The sequence below is a fragment of the Zerene cesonia genome, chromosome 24, assembly GCF_012273895.1.
Source record: "Zerene cesonia ecotype Mississippi chromosome 24, Zerene_cesonia_1.1, whole genome shotgun sequence".
NCBI classification, from domain to species: domain Eukaryota; kingdom Metazoa; phylum Arthropoda; class Insecta; order Lepidoptera; family Pieridae; genus Zerene; species Zerene cesonia.
Window position 1 is genome coordinate 1,085,172 of NC_052125.1, and position 14,432 is coordinate 1,099,603.

Sequence of the window (14,432 nt, forward strand, 5' to 3'; positions counted from 1 at the left end):
GTTAAATGATGCCTTTGTTACGTCGAAAGTCGGATATATTTAAATTATACAGTTATAGATCAATATATATAATATTGCCGAGAATATAAAACAAAATAATATATAATTAAAAATGAATAACTGAAAAACATACTCTAATTCTCTTTTATAGGTTCATGGGATTATTGCTGCGCCCCGACCCATAGGTGCGGTTACAGTGAAGGATTCAGAAAACCTTGGTGAGTCTGTCATTTTTTTTAATGCCATAGCAGGCAAGGGAGCTGGTGGTTTACCTGATGGTAAGCGATAATCGTCGCACATGTTATTATATAAATATAGTATTATCACAGATAACATAATACTATAACAAAGTATATTAATATGTTGGACTCAAACTAGGAGGTAAATAAGGCTTCTTTATGATATAATGTTAAAACTGTGTTATGACGATTCAAAAGTGCTTCTATATAACGTCTAATTGAATAAATAAGTTTTTTAAAATAATTAATTAGCTGTATCCATTTAGTTTTATTATAATTTTTTTATCTATTTCTTAAGCACAACTAAGTTCCCTTATAACTTACAACTTACTTATAACTTACTAACTAACATTGAAATAATTTGTCAAATCGGACCAATAGTTCCTGAGATTTGCGCGTTCAACCAAACAAACAAACTCGTCAGCCTTATAATATAGGTAATATTTAAATACTAACAGGTGCTTCGTCGGCCAGTCAGACGATCAGTGGCGGCCTTGCAGTGAGAAATATTATCCGTACCACCAGCATAATGTGCCGCATCCATCGCTCGGACATCGCGGTAAGTGAGAGAGAGAGTGAGAGTGAGATTGAGAGTGAGAGAGTGAGAGAGTGAGAGTGAGAGAGATAGAGAGAGAGAGAGAATAATTCTATTTTGAAATATTTAGACAACTTCTTATTTAAGAAAGGACAGATGAAATGTAATTATTATTTCAACAACAGAAGCGATTCGTCCCAGACCAGACGGGCCGCTGACAAACAAACCAACAGACAGAGTACGCCCCGGGCCATACTTGCCGGAGGGGGATAGGAAATACTGGGACGACTTATACGAAAATGGGCCACAAGCATATTACGATAAGTACGGGAATCCCTTGCCAGGTGTGTATGAGGAAAATTCTTACTTTAGATCTTGAAGGCTAACGATAAACATGATTTTCTGTTTTGTCTTACTCTTGTAATTTGGGGGCATGATCGGTATTACTCCACTATTTAATAGACATAGACATATTATATAATAGATTATATTATTAATAGACGTTATTATACATATAAGCCTTCCTCTTGAATCACTCTATCTATCAAAACAACCCTAAAATCTGTTGCGTAATTCCAAAGATCCAAACACACAGACATACAGACAGCGGAAAGATTTATACAATGTAGTGATGATTGTTTCATCACCAGGCTACACTCGCGTACCCACAGAAAGTCGTCCGCACATAAAGTACGAGCGCAATCCGCCTCGCCGAGGCTCTGGGAACTGGGTGCCAGTTCAGTATGACGATGAGCCGCAAGCTGCTGGACTTGGAGTGCCCAGGTAAGGATAATGAGAAGGAAAGAAAGATAAAAAGAAATAAAGAGAGAGAGAAAGAAAGGAACAAAAACATTTATGTTAACACACGCACACACATACTAGACACAGACACAGACAACAATAACAGATCATACAAGAGAACAGCAGATATAAATTAGAAAAGAAGAAAAACAAACATTAACGGCTAGACTTAACAATTTTATATAGTTATTCTGCTAATCATTACACCATTACTAAAAAATATCGTGGCGTCGTTTTGAAAGAGAAATATGAGTTTAACCCAACTATTTCTTACAGGTACTGGCCGATCGCATATTTACACAAAGAGCCTCCACCAAACACAACTTACTTTCGATTCAACGAAAGCACAACAACAACAGAGCGATACAACTTTCGTTCAACAACAATACAACCGGACAACACACGCACAGACAGACCGACCAACGATATAGAAAGTAGATCAATAGATGATCACCATAGAAACGAAAAGCGTAGAAACATTTCACAAATAGACGAAGACTTTGATGTTTATGACAATTACAACAACACAACAACAACAACGTACAAACCAGAGAGTACAACAACAGAAACAACAAGCACGACAGAGGCGGAATTTAAATTAAACAGCACAGAGTTCGAATCGGCGAAAGTTAACGAAAATTTAGATGATTATGAAGTTATTAAAGGCATAGATGATAAACTACACGATTTTACAACATCTCTAGAAGTATTCGACATAGAAGACGCGCATTCCGGCGAGAAATTAGCAGATTTAAAAACATTGGAAGCTGAAGAGAGACAAATTGAAGCTATCGGCAGGCTTTTAGCTTCGAAACGCGGTGGGAAACGTATTTTGGACACACAAAAACACGATCTAGAAGCGAAAAGCGTAGCTGTTGATAATGATTTCATGAATTTTAACTTCAAAAACAGATTTCCGACTGAAAGGCGCGGGATTATACAAAGAGTGACGAAGGAGGAGTTGCGCAAAGACGTCCTGAACGACGGAAGTCTGGAAGTTAGCGAGACGACATTCGTTAGACCGCCTAGAATACTAAGCACAACGGAAAACATAAAAAAGGCGATCGTTAACGGAAAAGTGTATTACGACGCAACGATAAGAGATCGGAAGGAGTTATTTGCGAATACGACAAGAAAAGGAAAGAGTTTGCGTTTGGAAGAAAGAGTTCCAATGGTAGTGGCTAATAGTAATGCTAAAAAGAATATAAGACAAAGAAATGTGAATCCCATAAGAAGAGTTAAAAGAGTGTACAGAAAGAGATATAATCCAGAGGAAGTGAGAAAGAGATTGTTGGAAAGAGAAAAGAATAAGAAGGATTAGATAAGTTATTTTTAAGTTAAAATATTATTGTCAGTTTGACTTAAAATTGGTTTTGAGTTCAATTGACGATGACATTCTGTTAAGGTTAGGTTTATATTTATAAAATAATAAGGAATTTTTATAGTAAAAAGTTTTCATTAATTTTGCTTATATTTCCTGAGAATTTGCATATTAATTAGAGTTTATATTTAAACGAAGTTCCCAAAATCGAAGAAGGTTCCAATTTAGAATCTGTAATGGTATCTCGCCCTTTGTTAGTTTGAACGCACTAATCTTAGGAACTAATGGTCCGATTTGAAAAATTCTTTCAGTATGAGATAGCCCATTTATTGAGAAAGGCTATAGGCTATATATGTACCACGGGTGAAGCCGCTAGTGTCATATAAAAGAGTTTTATCTTACGTCAGTTCTTTATACTCCTACGTCTGTTATTTAAAAATTTCTAATACATATTATTAGAAAATTATTAAATAAATAAATAATACTCGGTTTATAAATTATTAAATGAACTTATGAGAATTTTTTATCTTTTCGATATGGTATTTAAGGTGTATACGTTATAAATTAAATGATATATTACCGTAAATATTGTATTTTTAGATTTTAAGAATAAATGGCATTTTATTTAAAGACTTTTTTAATTTTTCTAAATCTATATAGCTTTGATTAAAATTTTATTAAAACCTAAAAAATGTATAGCTATAGTTAGTAATATATCTATGCTAATATTTCAAAGCTGAAGAATTTGTTTGTTTGATCACACTAATCTCGAGAACTACCAGTCCGATTTGAAAAATTCATTCAGTGTTAGATAGCCCCTTTATTGAGGAAGGCTATAGGCTATGTATGTATCACGGGCAAAGCTGGGGCGGACCGCTAGTTACACATATAAACCTTCCTCTTCAATCACTAAAATCTATTAAAAAATCCCAATAGAATCTTGTGCGTTTAGTTTCTGATATTAGAATAATATTTAGGAACAAACTGTCTTATATTAATATAAGCTTGTTTTAAATATAATACAAAGTTAAAAAAATTATTGGCAAAAAAAGGTTAAAAGGTTAAGGCAGGCAAAAAATGGCGGCAAGCAACTATTGATCGGGCTAAATGGCGTGCCATAGGAGAGGCCTTCGTCCAGCAGTGGACAGATAAAGGCTAAGAAGACGAAGAGAAAAAATTATTAATTTTGAAGTGAAAAAAACACACATTCGTTATCAGGCATAAGTTTATGATATAAATCAATTAATTGTAGTTTAATAAATCCAATAAAACTTTGATATATGTTGTTATTAGCTGCGCCCCTCGGTTTCACACGCGTAAGTCCGTATCCCGTAGGAATATCGGGATAAAGAGTTGCCTATATGTTATTCCAGTTGTCCAGCGATCTACGTACCAAATTTCATTGAAATGGGTTCTGAAGTTTTTGCGTGAAAGAGCAACAAACACACACACATCTTTACAAACTTTAGCATTTATAATATTAGTAGGATTTACTCATAATTCATATATAATATCGAAATGGAAAAGTGCACTCATAGAGTGATGAAAGGATTTTAATGAATAATATAATTGTTTAGCTTATACATCAGAATAAGACATAGGCACATGTTTTACACAATTACCAACCCCCGAGAGGTTTAAAAAGGGGATAAATGGTTGTATGAAATATCTAAACAGCTGAACGGATTTCAATGAGTTTTGGCCCGATTACAGATGCACCCCAGGTATGCACATAGAGTCATCATCTTTATCATCAGCCCATATATATTCTCACTACTGGGACACATGCCTCCTATAAGGCTTCAGGCCATAATCCACCACGCTGGCCAAGTGCGGGTTGGTAGACGTCACATGTCGTCGAACTTTTGATCCTCGGACATACCGGTTTCCTTTTGAGCAGTGGCTATGTTATCTACAGGTGCAGATAAAATGGAATCAATTTATTTCCTGCATGCTCGCATGGCCTCGAACCCCGACTTGTCGATTTTAAGTCCGAGGTCTTCACCACTGAGCTATCACTGCTTTAACTGCACATAGAGTACTCCTCAAATTTCAACCCCGAAAGGGTCCAAATAGGGGATAAAAGTTTTTAATGGCAAAACAAATTACTCGAGCACAGCTAATATTATTATATTCTAGTTCTAAAATGTATACGGAACTCATGATTTAATTGATAAATTCACATTTGACCGGGTTTTATAAATAAACATGCGGTGTTGCCCGTATTACTCACGGGAGGCACTAAACATTACCATATACAAGCAAATAATGTGGAAAGTCAATGAGAGAGTGACGCAGCTCAACGGATAGGGTTGCCACATTGAAGAAAAATTAATTAAAATTTGTTATTCATTGAATTTAAATCAATGTAATCATGATATGTATTTAAGGATAGTTTATGGATTTTTATGTTGTGTTTGATCCTACTAATATTATAGATGCGAAAGTTTGTAACGATGTGTGTGTTTGTTACTCTTTCACGTAAAAAGTATTGAATCGATTGCAATGAAATTTTGTACGTAGATAGCTGGACAACTAGAATAGCATATAGGTACCTTTTTATCCCGATATTACTTGGGGATACGGACTTACGCGGGTGAAACCGCGGGGCGCAGCTAGTAGATGAATAATTATTTATTGATATTCGTTACGAGAATTTCGATGTGTGGTAAGTAAAGCTAGTATACACTATTATAAAATGCATGATGAAAATTATGAAATTTTGATCTATAGACATACAGTTACGCCTCGAATTGTAGTGTTTTCTAGATTTTGGAAAAATAAACAAATTTCATTAATTTTACTTTATAATCAATCTCTATCTCTCAATGTCTCTCCGAAAATGCACTAAGTACAAATTTATGTACTCCGCGCTAGCGAAGCGGCGGGCGGAAAGCTGATACATTTTTATCGTTATATCCTACTAATATTATAAATGCAAGAGTTTGTAAGGATGTGTGTGTGTTTGTTGCTCTTTCACGCAAAAGCTACTGAACGTACTCAGTACGTAGATTGCTAGATAATTGGAATACTTAGGGGCAACTTTTTATCCCGATATTCTTACGGGATACGGACTTACGCGGGTGAAACCGCGGGGCGCAGCTAGTCATTTATAAGTATAAAGTGGCAACCCTACACATCGCTACCGGAAGGTTTGTAGCCACGTATTATATGCAGAAACTTTGCATTTCTCTCGAGAAAGTTATGTGCTTTCTACAAGTTTAAGCTATACTTTTAAATGTCAGTGAGCTTTAAGTTTTTTATGAAAAGAGTTTATATATATATGAGTCATTATTTTAAATTTTTTTGCTGCACGCCCCGGCCCCGCCCGGGTAGTCATTAATCGTAATGAAATGATATAAACTATCTTATCTTTTAAGTTGGATCAAGCTGCACATAGTGTGCTTTTTGATTAAAGTCGGTTGAGTAATTTAGGAGTCCATAGCGGACGGACAACGTGATACGTAATTTATATATATTAAGATTTATGAGTCCTTCAATTTATATTAAAGAAATACAATCGTATACATTTCTTATTAAATTCTCTAGTTGACCTAACTGCGTATGCTTTCAAAGGCCTATATATCTTTATTAATACACTAGCTGCGCCCCGCGGTTTCACCCGCGAGAGTCCGTATTCCGTGGGAACATCGGGATAAAAGTTGCCTGTATATTATTCCAGTTGTCCAGCTGTCTACGTACCAAATTTCATGGCAATCGGTTCAGTAGTTTTTGCGTGAAAGAGCAACAAACACACACACCTCCTTAAGGATGTTTGTAAAAACTTATAATATTAATAGGAAACTGTTGACACGCGTACATTAACTTCACCTGCATGTTTGTATGTAACCGGCTCCTTTAGACTCAATTTTGACCCACTTTAAACGGACAGATTTAATTTAAACTTTTAAACTTATCAAGAATTAGAGACAATGCTATAATTTCATCATTATCTTGATGGGGATTCCCAGGATTGCATAAATTTCTTTACTTATACTCTGTATAAACGTATTATATTAATTAGATTTTCTTAGCTATGTTTACAATTGAATTAATTTAAAATTCTTTCACAATCTCTTTAAGAAAATCGATATCATGGTTCGAATTGATCTTTGCAACCCGAGTCGGGGAAAGCTGTCACGGGAACTGGTAAGTGAAAATCACCTTAGGGTCAGGCTTTCATTGAAGATTAATTGCATGAACATTGTAATATGCGAATTGTTCTCACATTCTAGTGATTTATATATTTACTAGCTGCGCCCCGCGGTTTCACCCGCGTAAGTCCGTATCCCGTAGGAATATCGGAATAAAAAGTTGCCTATATGTTATTCCAGTTATCCAGCTGTCTACGTACCAAATTTCATTGCAATTGGTTCAGTAGTTTTTACGTGAAAGAGTAACAAACATCCATACATCCATACTTACAAACTTTCGCATTTATAATATTAATAGGACTAGCTGCGCCTCGGCTCCGCCCGGGTAGTCATTTATCGTAATTGATATAATATAAACTATCCTCTCTCAAGTTGGATCGACCTGCACATGGTGTGCGAATTTTATTATAATCGGTTAAGTGGTTTGGGAGTCCATTGAGGACAAACATTGTGACACGAGATTTATATATATTAAGATGAGGCGATATTTATGTTGTATGTCATGTTTTCTATATTAAGGACAGTTGTTGGATTGTAAATTACACAAAAAAAATTATTTCAATTTAAATCCCTTCTCTGGTATAAATAAGTTTAAGATTGCTTTTACAAGGAGGAGGGAGGGAAGAAAAATACTGAACTGATATTTGAATATTTATTACTAGCTGTGCCCCGCGGTTTCACTCACGTCGTACGTGATGCTATATCTCATTGTATAAATGTACTATTCATAACAATATAATTTTTCAATTGGAGCAAGCAGGTCCGGAGATTAGCGCGTTCAAACAAAAAATACACACAGATTTGTAATCTATTTTTCTGTGAAACTTTTCTTCATTAGCAATGAAACTAAAGTACAATTAAAAGCCTTATTAAGACTTCACTCGTGGTATATGGATAACCTATACTATAGCATTCAGGAACCACGTACACAGTCAACGGTGAAAATTTTTTGAAATCGGTCCAATAGTTCCTGAGATAAGAGTGTTCAGACAGACAAACTCTTCAGCTATTATAAGTTTAAACTCAATGTAATGGTTGTAAATTGTGATGTTACAGATATTTCGCGTATTATATTTATTTTTAAAGATAAATTGTTTTACGCACGGACTTTACATACTGCCATGCACTTCTAAGGTAGTTCTTAAAAGTTAAAAGAGATGGCGCTAGTACAGACTTGGCGTTGAAGTGCGCATGCGTAGTAAGTACAATGTATATCCGATCCTACTACTATTATAAATGCGAAAGTTTATAAGGATGTGTGTGTTTGTTGCTCTTTCACGCAAAAACTACTGAACCGATTGCAATGAAATTTGTTACGTAGGCTTCCTACGGGTTATGGAGTTATGCGGGTTAAACCGCGGGGCGCAGCTAGTTATAATCTAAGGCAAGATTATAATCTATCGTCAAATTGTGATCTGTTACTTTGGAAATTAAAGTATTAGTTTTTGTTATATTTGCGACCATATAGCAGCATTGGGTCAAGTGTAGGCTTCCATTTTTGTGTCGATATATAATTAAACCGAACCTATCCTTATATCGAATGTCTATTTTTTATGTCAGCGGGTAACAGAGCTGGTGCTTCGCGTGATGGTAAGCGTATGACCACCGCCCATGAACATTCGCGCAACAGTTAGTGGCTGTACGAATGTGCTGACCGTTATTAAGGGCAAAGATAGACGACTGGAAAGAAGGAATGAACTGGGAAGGGTAAGGGAAGGAAACGGGCCTCCAGCTCCCTATTTCACGTTTTAAAATTTCACATTAACTATGATAATAATATCGAAAAAGAATTTATGAAATTATGAGACATGTCCCATGTACCTACACCGAGTTCGTTTGATCACATTAATCAACATTATATAAATTAAAATATAAAAGATAACTGAAAAATGTTTCCTCTGGTACCCTAACACGCAACCCAAAAGTACAGTAGTGTTATGTAATACAGTTAATTAAAATAATCTACAGTGTTATAATAAAGAAAGCTTCCGTCTTATTTTGAAAGAATTAACATATTTCATTTAACTTTTTGAAAAATAATGAAAAATAAAGAATTGTCATTTTCTCTATTAATAGATATTTTAACTCTGCGGATAGAAAGGTTAGGAAGTAAGTAGTGCAAGAGCCTAGACAGCAAGAATATTCGAAAACCTATTTACAATTTGAGGCTCGTATCAACCCACTATACAAAGTCGCACCTTAAATAATTATTTCTAAGTTGTTCGCACTATCCGGAACTGTTACAAACGTTTAATTATTATTCTAACCGCGCCAGAGGTCATTAGAATAAAGAAAATTGGCGACCATGTGGAATTGGACCAATGGGTCGAATATTTAAAGTAGTTTTTTATGGTATAAGCGAGCAAATGAGCTGGTGGTTCGCCTAATGGTAAGCGATCACCACCGTCCACGCACATTCGCTGTGGTAGTGCCTCTGCGAATGCGCCGCCGAATTTAAGGAGAAAGGGATTAGGAAAGGATTGACGACGTCGGACCTCCGGTTTTACACACAATCACAGTGACGTGTAACTATTTTATGACAATCTTCTGTGGGGGTGTGATACTTTCCTGATGCGAGCTGGCCAAATCGTGCCGATGCGTGCTCGCCCCCCACATTTTCATTATATTATATGAATCGGGATAGCTTAGACCAAGTGGCGAAATTATTGCACGATAGCAAGTTAACGTGTGGCCGCATATTTCTGAGGATATTTGTATTTTCTTTGTACAACAGTAGTTGCAATAGGTATTTTTTTTTAATTTATTGAAAAAAAGAGGTTTTGTTCGACCCAAGAGATTGACACAGTCCGACCCAATTTGCGTTAAAGCTCACAACACCTTGCACTTTCGTCAACAGCACAGGTGGGTTTAATGACGTCATAAATCACGGGTAATTTTAGAGTGCGAAAAAGACAGCGGTATACGTCATCTATCGCTGTCACTCCACCCTGGAATGACTCCTGCTTCAAGACGTCATGGTGGGCCACCAGGTCATTGAACCCATTCGAAAGTTACACCTATAAGATTGTTCAAATAACACTTTTACTCGGATTATAGGTGAAAGTCACTTTCCCTGACTTGTCATGCCGTCTCTTGGCCATTCGGCATTGGTTAATTCGCGCAATCATTTTTATGGTCCGCCATTTTGTATTTCTGATCGTTTATGACTTTCGTTTTTATTCGCGTGTTAGTTGACCCTGCGAACTACTTCGATGAATGAATAGTATGAGAAATACTTACTACTACAACCTACTTCTTACTACTGACTAGTTTTATGGCAATTATCGTAAATTTAAGTAATTTTCATTTTAAAAGAATATGTGTTTTCGAAAATTTGTAATCCTTTTTGTACCTATAATTATACTAAAATGTCCTCCTTTATTTAAAGAGGTTAACGTATGTAAGTCGTTTACTTCGGTTTTGCCTGGTTTGCTACGCGATATAAAATATTTTCAAAATAGGTTCAGTAAGATTTTTCCTTATAATAATCTTCCTAATTAACTTTATATACATTTATATATAACAAGTTATTTAATACGTTTTCTCTAATATTTACCGCTCACCCATCTATTTCGTGCCGGGCTGATGGTTGCTTAACCCTGCTGACTGCTACCAGTATCACCTAATATAACACCTGCCCTCCAGCATGAGATGCTCACGACCTCAATATAAACTTCATTGTTATGTTATGTACTGGTGGCAAAAAAAATGAAACCAAAAAGTTTAAATGCATTTTATAATTTAATATCTTACACAGTCTTTTGTTTTGTCATGTCATTGCAATGACATTCTTAAAGGTTATAATTATTATCGTTAAAAAAATAAATAAATACTTTCATGCACCCACACAAACAAAGAAGCGGACGTACACTAACAAAAAAGAAACAAAAACAAAGAAGAGCGGTACATCAGGCGGCCTTATCGCTGAAAAGCGATGTCTACCAGGCAACCTTTGGATATAGGAAGAGTTTAATAGAGGAAAAGCGGTAGATCGAATTTATTATAACATAATTAAACTAAACTTAGAAATTTTTCGCTTTAATTTACCACATTTTATGTATTTTTTATTAAGTGTTTACTCCATTTGTAAGGATGTGCGTGTGTTTGTTGCCCTTTCGCGCAATAACTGCTGAACCGATTGCAATGAAACTCGGTACGTAGATAGCTAGACAACTGGAATAATATATAGGCAACTTTTTATCCCGATATTCCTAAGGACTTACGCGGGTGAAACAGCGGTGCGCAGCTAGTTAAATATAAAAGAAAACGTTCTTCTTTTGCTGACCGTCCCATCAACTACAAATAAACTTTCTATTGTGTGGCATGTCGGAATGCTTCATTGATAATAGTTCGGCTAGTGCTGGCGAGTGTCGATAATTTGTGTCGATATAAGATTTACGATCTATTGTTTTTGTGAAAATGCTGTTGAAATATGCTGCTTATTAATTAGAAAACTTGCGTTCAGTTATTTATTGTTGACAGGCGTATGGTTATAAATTTGTTTTATCGGTAGAAAATATAAAAGGTAAAAGAATATGTTTAAATATGATTGTTTTTGTTTTAAGTAAAGAGAGAAGAGAGAGTGTTCTCACTTTAGAAACACAGGATATTTCTTTGGTCTCATTTCATCACATACATATTATTTAAAATGAAAACTTGATATTACTTTAAAAGAGCTTTTTGCCCTTCTATGTAGAAACTGCTTTCCGAACCGGTGATAATGTTTAAAGTATGTTAAAACGCTTCATTATAACGGTTCGAAATAACAGATAAATCTGTGATTACCGCCATATATACAGTTTTGGTTAAGCTGTTCCTTGCGTATGAATAAAAAGCCATCCATGTCCACTTTTTAATAGTAGCACCATAGAATATCAATAATATTTTGTTTATCGACTGCCGACTGACACAGTGACCACATCACTATTAACTTAACCTTCAGCGAAAGTTTCACGGTTTAGATGACCGATTGTCAATTAAACTGAGGGTAGTTATATGATATGTGGATGTTTGATGATGCTTTTCTATCAGAACGTGTATTAAGATTTGGGATGGATGATACAACTTTTAAAATATTTTATCATAAGCAAGTGTAAGTAAACGGAGACCCGATTCCTTTTCCTCCCACTTCCCAGTCTATTCCTGCTTTAGAGTCAATACTTTCCTTATTCCGTGCCAATTAAGATTGGGTGATTAAAATTGATTGGGTGATAGATTAAGATTGAGCATAATCGCAGAGACACTGTCTTTGTCTAGACACTATTCATGGGCGGTGATCGCTTACCATCAGGCGAACCACCAGCTCAGTTGCCCGCTACCATATAAAAAAAATGATTTGTATGAATTTCACTTATGAGTCCAGCCTGGAAATCTGTGTTGTTTCGATCTACAGTTTGTACAGTATTTTTTCATTTTTTTTCTTTCTATTTGAGTAATGCTGCTTTTACTAGCCTCAGTTAATTTTACGTAATTACCAGATTACGCTTGCGGCCTTACCCGTGTGGAAGCGAAGGAAAATTCATTTTTTTTTTAATTCAAAATGATTTATTGTGATTTACAGTTTATAAGGAAGATATTTCATAATATAAAGTACTTTGATCTGCCATGTGGCGTACAATTGTTATTTTTTTACAAGATAAAGATAGACAGATGGGGGAAAAGATAGATAGTTTAGTAGATTAATAAATTTCCGGAATGACATCTGTATGTTATATCGTAAATGTTTAAAAAAATAGATTAATATGTTGATAACATTCGAAAAAATAACATAAGTGTAATTCAAATCTATACTTCCATATTTATAATACAAAGCATAAAAATTCGTTTGTTCGCACGCGTTAATCTCAGGAACTATTGCACCGATTTCTAACATTATTCCACGTATGGTTATGAACATGTTCCTTTAGTGCTATATACCACGGGCGAAGCCGGGTGAAATGTTTGTATGACATGACATGAAAAAATACTTTATAGGTCAACGTACAGACCTACTAGAATTAGAGTTCTGAGAAAATTTCAACATATTATAAACAAAGCTTGTATAATTAAGTTCGACAGCTGATAACTTACATATAACTTGATAACTTACTATGTATATATACTACTAACTTATAATTAACATTTTGCAAAAGCAAACCCAATACACTCGGCTTTAACCACTATACATGTAGCTTCAATTTATAGATATTACGCCAGAATAAAAAAAAAACGTAAGGCATTTATTCCTCGACCTATATTTAAAACCTTTTTATTAATCTTTACCGTTCCCTCAGTGCGGTCGTCTGTCTCTTTCATACATATGGATTTTATATGAGAGAAAAAGGGTACACAGTAACAAAGAATTTCTTAAAAAATTATGACAAAAAGGATGATAGAGTCATCAGTAAGTGTGTTTAAAGTTCTTTAAATCATTATGTTTTAGAGAATTACCTTAATATAGTGTCCTTAATAATTAATACGTTCTTTTAAATTTATATTATTAATAATGCTTTATTTAAATTAATTTATTTGTAATAATTAAAGAAATTATTAAATTGACGAACTGCTTTTTAGGTAGAGACAGCTTATTAATATAATTCATATGTCAGAAAATAATTGAACTGTTATTTTATATTACAATATTTTTAATTTTTTACAATCGGTTATATCAATATACACTTGTCGTAGTCAATAAAAGAAATGTATACCCGTCTCGCTCACACGCACTATCCTCTCAGAATTTCTCGTTTCACCGTTCACTTGCTAAACAAGTGCGCTTACAACGACAAAGTTCCACGGACACATCCGTGACAACAGCTCTCGCTCTTAAATGTATGTCGTTAAAGATCACTTTCGTACAACGAAGAAAGCAACGGGCGACTTTCTCGCAGCGAAGGAAGTAAGTAATGTGTGTGTTTCTTATTTTACAACTTTTAAAGTTGGTCAGTAAGCTAGTAGGTTCTCCGCAGTGACATTGTACGCTTGTATTAAAAAAAAACCACCACAACGTGACATGTCGGAGTTATGCCGGCGTCATAGAATTAAAAAAGTAAAATATGCGCCCTGGTCACTTTGAGAATTGATAAAAAAAAAATTGCATCTGTCAAAAATGACAGCGCGCGAGTGCTTGCCAAAGTTGAGTGATGTGAAAATGTTTTTTGTGTTTTTAATTGTATTGGACAGTTTGTTTGTTGCCGGCCAGGAGTATGAGAGAGGTACATTATTATTTTTTTTTATTTATGGGTTGACATTTTTATAACCATACAGTATATAAAAAATATTCATTTCAACGCATAAGTCACTAAAAATGTTATCTATAAAAAATATAGGTCGAATGTAGCGATATGTATTTAAAAAATAATAATAATGATAATGAATGCTATACCTAAGATTTCATGCTATGC

At 34.8% G+C, this 14,432-nt stretch overlaps 2 protein-coding genes across 2 annotated transcripts in view; both read left to right on the top strand.

Moving 5' to 3' along the window:
• LOC119836339 overlaps nucleotides 1–3,469 on the top strand; it is a 32,570-nt gene extending 29,101 nt beyond the window's left edge. Inside the window, exons 16-20 of the mRNA XM_038361641.1 lie at nucleotides 137–218; nucleotides 698–798; nucleotides 960–1,118; nucleotides 1,425–1,557; nucleotides 1,852–3,469. Coding sequence (XP_038217569.1) covers nucleotides 137–218; nucleotides 698–798; nucleotides 960–1,118; nucleotides 1,425–1,557; nucleotides 1,852–2,896 — 1,520 coding nt within the window. The 3' untranslated portion in view covers nucleotides 2,897–3,469. The remainder of the gene's footprint in view (nucleotides 1–136; nucleotides 219–697; nucleotides 799–959; nucleotides 1,119–1,424; nucleotides 1,558–1,851) is intronic.
• Nucleotides 3,470–13,965: 10,496 nt separating this feature from the next.
• Nucleotides 13,966–14,432, top strand: part of LOC119836405 (serine protease filzig) — a 25,461-nt gene continuing 24,994 nt past the window's right edge. The window contains exon 1 of the mRNA XM_038361716.1: nucleotides 13,966–14,243. Within this exon, the coding sequence (XP_038217644.1) occupies nucleotides 14,138–14,243 (106 nt within the window). The 5' untranslated portion in view covers nucleotides 13,966–14,137. The remainder of the gene's footprint in view (nucleotides 14,244–14,432) is intronic.